We start from the raw sequence: 8,073 nt of genomic DNA on the forward strand, positions 1-8,073 counted from the left end.
AGCACATTTTCCTGCACCTCGACGGTTTCTGCCTTTCTAGAGCATTTGGTTGCCTTTGACTGCCTGCTTCATGAGAACAAATGACACTACACACCACCATTTGCTCTACTAAATCTCTCTGTACCTTTTAAATAGTGCGTTACATCGTGTTTTGACCATGAAATAAATAAAATTACTTTGGACGGGAAATAATTTCGTTTAAATTAATAGTTCACATTAGCGGAACTATAAGTGAAAGCTCGCTTGTTTCCAGCCGGCGGAAGATTTTCTGCACCGGACGAAAACAAAGATGCAGATGTTCGTTTGGCGGGCGATTTATCGGCACAACAATAATTCAATAAAATCTGAAATTGCACAAAAATGGTCTGATTATAACATTTTCGGATTTTCCAAGCTGTTGTGAACAATGAAGCGAATTTATAAGTAGAGAAGAAATTTCGTCGCACATCTGTCTGTGAGTGCACGAGACGTTTAAACAAACTTTGTCGTAAAATAGATAGTCTGATACGTAAACATATCGAATAAAATATAAATTTAGTAAAAATATATGATAGAAACTGTGTACATCTATTTACTCTGCTCGTCTTATAAAGTGTGCTGATATAACTATAAGGAGTAGTTATTAATAGCAAATAAATAATATAAATAATTATGCAATTAAATGAAATGAAGTTGATATGTGGTGATTGTGTGTCAGATGATGGCAGGTAGGGGCAGAGGGCAGCTAACCTTCTCTGTGGAAGTTGTTGGGATCGGTAAAGGTGAAAATCTCCCTCCATCCTGTGTACAGCCAACCCCTGTATATCCTGTGAGTTACACGAAAGAATAAAACTACTGATCTGTCATCAGACAGATGTTAATAACAGCATTAGCTCTGTTAGGAAAAACTATATCATGTACAGTAACACCAATAGTAAGCAAAATTTATGAAAGCATGTTAATTTTAACTAAAATATCAGAGAGTTACATTTATAAACACAAAAAACTTTTCATGCAAACATTTAACAAGTTTTTCAAGTTTGAAAAAAAAATGCATACATTTTTCGAAATGCCCACATATGTGCCCTAATGTAATGAATTAAACTTAAGATGCTACTGTATGTGTATAAAGACTTAAAATGTTAATACTAAAAAACACTTATTAACCACATTAAGATATTTTTATATTAGCAAGTGTAACTTTTTTGGACGTAACTACTGTGTAATAATGTTCCTTTGCCTAATCATGAGGAAATAAATATTTAATTACACCAGCTGTTCCTATTGGTTTGTCATTTTCTGTCCCAGATCCCTGATAAACTGCTAATATACAGTATAGACATTTAGTATGCCAGCAGGTGTTTGTGTGACCCCTGACACTGGGCAGATGCGTCTGCTTACACCCGTCTTTGATGTTCCAGCCACTGGAGCAGAAGCCGGTGCCACTGCAGACGGGCGAGGAGGCCGAATACATGCTGGCACTCAAACAAGAGTTCAGAGGAGCCATGAAAACACTGCCGTTTTACATCCGTCCAGCTGCACCCAAGAAAGGTCAGATTAGGGTTGGGTATTAGCGATTTAGCTCTTTTGTAGTGTTTTTCTGATAAACACACACAGGTGCATTATAGGTAAAACAAAGCAAGTGATTACAATTATTGTTTAACAAAATCTTTCCTTTTAATGCTTGCCAAATTTTTGTCTCGCTTAACAGATGTGGAGCGCTATTCTGACAAATATCAGAAAATTGAGATGTCTGACAACAGTGTGGAATGGAAACCAGGTGAGTTTACTCCTTGTGTATCTCTGTACCTGTGAACCAGCACCCCATGATAAATGTGTGTATTGCACACATAGAAGAAAAAGAAACAAGTAACAAGTGGTAGATCATTGCGTTAGCAGCGCAAAAGGTCATGGTTTCGAACCCAGGGAACACACATACTGATAAAAATGTATACCTTGTAATGCACAAATAAATAGGAAATTATACAGTAATTTAATTTAGTAGCCACTTTAATAATGACATACTGTACCATTTGTTTTCCAGACTGGAGGTGCTTTCCAAAGGAGCTGCGTGTGAGGGAAACAAGACCAGCGAAGGACAGTAAGTCTGTCTGGTGCTGTTCACTGACTTGCACTACAATGCCAGACACTGTGTTCTGATTCAGTCTAGCGGAGATGCTTGAAGCCGCCCAGTATAGCCAACACGTGTTTGTAAACGTGCTCTTTAAGGGATAAGGGATCAGGTGAGGCAGACGTGCTCATGAATGAGTGTGTAAAGATGAGCTGTTCCTGCAGGTTTGAGCTTCACTTTCTGACTCATCACCGTCTCAAGGGAAATCAGAGAGACAGCACACAGCTGCACTTCACACATCTCCAAAATGAAAGGGTGGAGAAAGATGAGAGGGAGAGTTGAATGAAGGTTTAGGCTGGCGGCGCGTCTGTCGCTAAGAAAGGAGAGAAGAGTTTATTTTTAGTTGTTCTGTACCTTCTGTCAAAAAATCAATAGGGATGCTGTGATCAGCGCGTAGATGTTTTTTTTGGAAGTATACAGATGGATGTTGATGTCATTTCCTCTGTCACAGACACATTTCGGGTTATATTGTTTCAGAATGCCCAGCTGTTCCAAAACAAGCCAAACAGCCACGCCTGGACAAAGAGGATATCATACGTAAACTAGAGGTACATACCAACACACACATTAGTTTTTCTATCATTTCATATATGGAGGTAGTGTTATTTAGGCATTGTTAATTTTTTTATTATGTGGACTGTACAAAATATGGGTAAAATCTGCCCACATAAAACATTTATATATCAAACTTTACAAACTATGGCCATAGGCTTGTTGAAGAGTTGACCCAACGTTACAAATGCCCATTGCTTCACATCAGAAGACATTTAATAACCGTCTGGATTAGCTTTTGATTGGATGGATGTGCTTTTTGGAGCTTTAAAAATAGGGCACTATCCAGTGTCATTGTTAGACTGAAAGAAGAAAGTCATATACACCTAGGATTGCTTAAGGGAAAGTAAACTACTGGTTAATTTTCATTTTGGGGTGAACTATACCTTATATGTCTTTGCATTCAGACTTTGGAGCAAAAAGAGAAAGAGGGGAGTTCTGATGAAGAGGAGGGAGAAAAGAAGAAGCCAGAAGAGGAAGAGGCTGATGGAGAGGAGGAGTACGATGAAGAGGAGCTTGAAGACGTAGGAGTCTTTTTCCTGTTTTCATTTATAGCAGATATATTTAATCATAACCACCAGGGAATGTGAGAAAAAGCAGACCTGCAATTTATACCTCCCGTGTACCTCTGTGTGACAGGAAACGGATTACATCGTGTCTTACTTTGACAACGGAGAGGAGTTTGGAGGAGACAGCGACGATAATATTGATGAAGCCATTTACTGAAGCAGATGATAGCTCTATAGCGCCCTCATTTGCACAGTGAGTGTATTTGGCTGTTCAGTGATGGATCATTTCATCTGGCAGCTTATGTAAAAATCTGTATGCAGCGGGTCTCTTTTCATCTGGTGGCTTGGCAGGGCTGCAGATTGCTGACAAGGAGCATTAGATTCTGAACGCCACAGGACTCTGATATCTGCACACTTTTCTCTTTATGCAGCTATATGTTTTCGTAGAGCTTAGTAATGGATTTTTATTGTTTTTACATATTTGTTAAGTTTTAAACAGTTGTATTCATCTAAATGGATTGTATATATTTTTAGTATTGTGATAAACAACAGTAAATGTAGATTTAAATGCTTGATTTTGTTATGAAGATGTTTTACACTCCTGTCATCGTACAGTTTTATCTGTTTTTACACTGTCATCGCTTTTATGTAATAAAGTCACACTTTGTGCCAAGACTTTGTTGTGTCATTAAATGGTCTACTAGATAGATAGATGCTGATAGGTAGGTAGATAGACAGTCCAGACACAGATAGACAGATAGGTCGGTAAATAAACAGACATATAAATAGATAGACTAGGCAGACAGATAGGCAGGCAGGTAGGTAGACAGAAAGGTAGATACAGTGAGGAGAATAAGTATTTGAACACCCTGCTATTTTGCAAGTTCTCCCACTTAGAAATCATGGAGGGGTCTGAAATTGTCATCGTAGGTGCATGTCCACTGTGAGAGACATAATCTAAAAAAAATCCAGAAATCACAATATATGATTTTTTACCTATTTATTTGTATGATACAGCTGCAAATAAGTATTTGAACACCTGTCTATCAGCTAGAATTCTGACTTTAAAATGTCTACCTCCACTTCACCATTTATTATCCTAAATTAGATGCACCTCTTTGGGGTCGTTAGCTGCATAAAGACACCTGTCCACCCCATACAATCAAAAGAGCTGTCCAAAGACACTAGAGACAAAATTGTACACCTCCACAAGGTTGGAAATGGCTACAGGGAAATTGCCAAGCAGCATGGTGAAAAAAGGTCCACTGTTGGAGCAATCATTAGAAAATGGAAGAAGCTAAACATGACTGTCAATCTCCCTCGGACTGGGGCTCCATGCAAGATCTCACCTCGTGGGGTCTCAATGATCCTAAGAAAGGTGAGAAATCAGCCCAGAACTACACGGGAGGAGCTGGTCAATGACCTGAAAAGAGCTGGAACCACTTTTTCCAAGGTTACTGTTGGTAATACACTAAGACGTCATGGTTTGAAATCATGCTTGGCACGGAAGGTTCCCCTGCTTAAACCAGCACATGTCCAGGCCCGTCTTTAGTTTGCCAATGTCCATTTGGATGATCCAGAGGAGTCATGGGAGAAAGTCATGTGGTCAGAAAAAAATCATACATTGTGATCTCTGGATTTTTTTCTAGACCACGTCTCTCACAGCAGACATGCACCCACGACGACAATTTCAGACAATCCATGATTTCTAAGTTGGAGAACTTGCAATATAGCAGGGTGTACAAATACTTATTTTCCTCACTGTAGATAGAAAGTCAGTTAGGCAGGCAGACAGAACGATAGAGAGACAGACAGACAGAGAGAAAGTCAGTTAAGTAGGTAGGTAGACAGACAGACAGAAAGGTGGGTACATAGACAGACAGATAGATGCTGATGTAAAGGTAGGTAGATAGACAGTTCAAACACAGATAGGTAGGTAAATAAACAGACATATGGATAGGCAGACAGACAGATAGAAAGTCAGTTAGACAGACAGAAAGATAGAGAGGAACATGGATAGATGGAGAGAAAGTCAGGTAGGTAGGTCGACAGAAAGGTGGGTACATAGGCAGACAGATAGATGATGTAAAGGTAGGTAGATAGACACTTCAAACACAGATAGATAGACAGATAGGTAGGTAAATAAACAGACATATGGATAGGCAGACAGACAGATAGAAAGTCAGTTACCAACAAAAAAATTGAGCGGAACAGAGAGACAGAGAGAAATTCAAGTAGGTAGGTCGACAGAAAGGTAGGTACATAAACAGACAAATAGATGCGGATGTAAAGGTAGGTAGACAGATATACATGAAAGGACGGGCAGATAGAGATGCTGATGTAAAGGTAGGTAGGTAGACAGACAGAAAGACAGGTCAGACATAGATAGACAGACATAAAGACAAACATATGTCCTAAAATAGTAATATAATGAGTTAAAATTGTACCTTCACATGAGTATTTCTTGTATGTGGCCTGCAGGGGGTGCTACTAACGTTCTACACCACAATAGTGCCAAATTATAATCACATACCAAGCATGCCTGTAAACACCCACCTGTCTGTAACTGTCCTTGATTTTGGGAACGTGTTTATTGCATCTGTTTCACATTGGCTTTTCTGCACGTGCATCTGTTTTTTATGTGAGACAACAGCTGACATTTGAATAAAAATAATAGAAAAAAATCCCTTAAGAATAATTACCAGAAAAAAAACATAATTCCTGACATGACCCTTTAGGTCTAAGACACTGCTGGTTGGAAAGTTTTCCTGACAACGATTCACTCACATGAGCTATAATGGTGGAAAGGCAAAGGAATTCTTCCAGGAATAAATATGAGCTTCCTTTCAAGGAAATGGAGAGCAGCTTGTGTCCAGTGGAAGATTACAGCATCCAGAGACCGCTGAAAGTAGGGCGGAGCGTGAACAAGTCAAAGAAGGAGATCTGGAGACACTTACTGCAGAGAAACTGAACAGAAACCAGCAGACAATACAAATCTAAAGTCATTTCTGAGAGCACTCATTCTGTTCCTGTGTATTAACTGTTTGAAGAGCATTGTGTTAGCAGTTCCCAGGGAACACACATACTGATAAAATGTATAGCTTGTAATGCACTTTAACTTTAAGCTTTGGATAAAAGCATCTGCCATCTACATTTACATGTATACATTTGATTCGAATGTTGGGTAGGAGTTGCAAACGCAATGCTCTACTTAACTTACGCAATACCAGTTGAGCTACAAAAACACATCTGGCCTCATGTCAGACAGCAGAACATGTATGCGAGTTAAAGTACATGTCTACCAGATGCAGGACGAAGAGGATCCTTTCAAGATAAAGTATCACAAATGCACAATCACACCATGCAGCTATTCTATTCCAACTTAAGGAGCCACGGAGATGTCCTCGTCCTTCATTTCTGGGTAATTAGGATGCGCCACAAAGTCTGGAAGGCCTGTGGTGATCGTGTACTGAAAAGACAAGCAACCCAAGGAGACCCTCCATAATAATTTTCACCATGTCCTGTCCTCCACAGGGGGGGTGAATAATTAAGTTTCATACACCGAACACTCTGTCCATGCACACATGCATCTTTCTAGTAAGATTGGACACTTGAGGTCTGAAATTGTAGGACACTTTGCAGGTTAACTCTTCATTAGGTAGGCTGACCATACATGCCATTCTTCCCGGACGCGTCCTGGCAGGGATTTCGGTTTGTCTTCCGGAAGTCGTATTTGAAGACTGCATACGCCATTCAGTTAAAAACATAAGACATACAATCGTCGTTTCATTCTTAACTTAAAAGATAACGGTTGCTTTTCTGTAATAATAATAATAATCCTCTATGACATATACAGTCGACAAATACGACTTCCAGAAGACGAACCCGAAATCCTGGTCAGGGTGCGTCCGGGAAGAATGGCGCGTATGGTCACCCTACATTAGGATTCATATCACCGCACATATATAATATATACGAGAGTTCTTGGTTTGACTCTGTGCTATTTGTTTGATTGTCTTGTGTTAATTAATCTTGCTTTATTTTCTTGTTTTTGTATTTGAGAGAATCCCTGTTTTGTGTGAAAATAGCTGAATCACAAAAAACACAATATCGGATGGTGGACACACATCGCATCATAGCTTAATGATAAAAAAATTATGTAATTTTAAATGCATTAAGTATCAAAACAGTGACGACGACGACGACGACAACAGTAGTCACGTGATCGATTGTTCACGCTGCAAAAACAACAATGCTGTAAACAACAATGCTGTAAACTACATTTTTCGTTTATTTTCAAATTTCAATTTACTTGCAATTTAATAAGAACCGTAAAAAATATTTCGATAAAAATATTTGAGGAACACGGTATTATTTGACCTCATGTGAGATCACGTGTTTCCGCGCGCGCTCTGTGAACTCGCGTTGTAACAAGAGATGAAGAATTCTAGAAATATTAACTGTCACATACTTTGTACACCGCGGGGGTGAATTGCACATTACCTTACTGCGTTTTGGAAGTGTTGTAAGCATTTCTGACGACGTTTTAATTCCTCAGGTAACTAAATGCTGCAGTAGCAGCAAGGCCAAGGCCGAGAACGCGCACACAAATGCTGATGACGTCGGCGACAGCGCTGTTTCACCTGCCGCGGCTTCCTGAATGAAACAAAATGGCCTGACATGATTAAAAACGTTGTCTAAACGGCGAAATCCTTCAAAAAGTGAGTATGCTGATCATATTGTGCATATTAAATAGATTGGTAGACGGGCATGTGCCCCCTCAGTTTGAATATAGGCACGACGTCTCTGCATTTGACAATTTTTTGGAGACTATTATAAGAACCTGTAATAAAAATTACTTAAAAATAGCTTAAAATTATAAAAACTCTTTTATAAAGTACA

The 8,073-nt window shown here is 39.2% G+C and overlaps 1 protein-coding gene across 2 annotated transcripts; it reads left to right on the plus strand.

Moving 5' to 3' along the window:
• Window positions 1-248: 248 nt before the first annotated feature.
• On the plus strand, window positions 249-3,846 carry polr3glb (RNA polymerase III subunit GL b). Of its 2 annotated transcripts, XM_073872417.1 has the most exons (9): window positions 249-454; window positions 698-808; window positions 1,401-1,530; window positions 1,691-1,759; window positions 2,024-2,080; window positions 2,588-2,658; window positions 3,070-3,186; window positions 3,302-3,424; window positions 3,493-3,846. In XM_073872417.1, the coding sequence occupies exons 2-8, from the start codon at window positions 698-700 to the stop codon at window positions 3,386-3,388; spliced, it is 642 nt and encodes a 213-aa protein (XP_073728518.1). In that variant the 5' UTR covers window positions 249-454; the 3' UTR covers window positions 3,389-3,424; window positions 3,493-3,846. The 2 variants fall into 2 exon arrangements, with proteins under 2 accessions (XP_073728518.1, XP_055067023.2); XM_055211048.2 differs by having other exon boundaries at window positions 250-454; window positions 3,302-3,846.
• The last annotated feature ends 4,227 nt before the right edge of the window (window positions 3,847-8,073 follow it).

This window comes from Misgurnus anguillicaudatus, chromosome 10, assembly GCF_027580225.2.
Source record: "Misgurnus anguillicaudatus chromosome 10, ASM2758022v2, whole genome shotgun sequence".
Classification (NCBI taxonomy): Eukaryota; Metazoa; Chordata; class Actinopteri; order Cypriniformes; family Cobitidae; genus Misgurnus; species Misgurnus anguillicaudatus.

What these genes read in the sequence shown, in the direction of transcription:
- polr3glb (XM_073872417.1), top strand. Translation starts at nt 698, where the DNA reads ATGATGGCAGGTAGGGGCAGAGGGCAGCTAACCTTCTCTGTGGAAGTT. An exon ending in TCCAGCTGCACCCAAGAAAG is followed by an intron (nt 1,531 to 1,690) that starts GTCAGATTAGGG and finishes CTCGCTTAACAG; the next exon opens with ATGTGGAGCGCTATTCTGAC. An exon ending in ATGAAGAGGAGCTTGAAGAC is followed by an intron (nt 3,187 to 3,301) that starts GTAGGAGTCTTT and finishes TCTGTGTGACAG; the next exon opens with GAAACGGATTACATCGTGTC.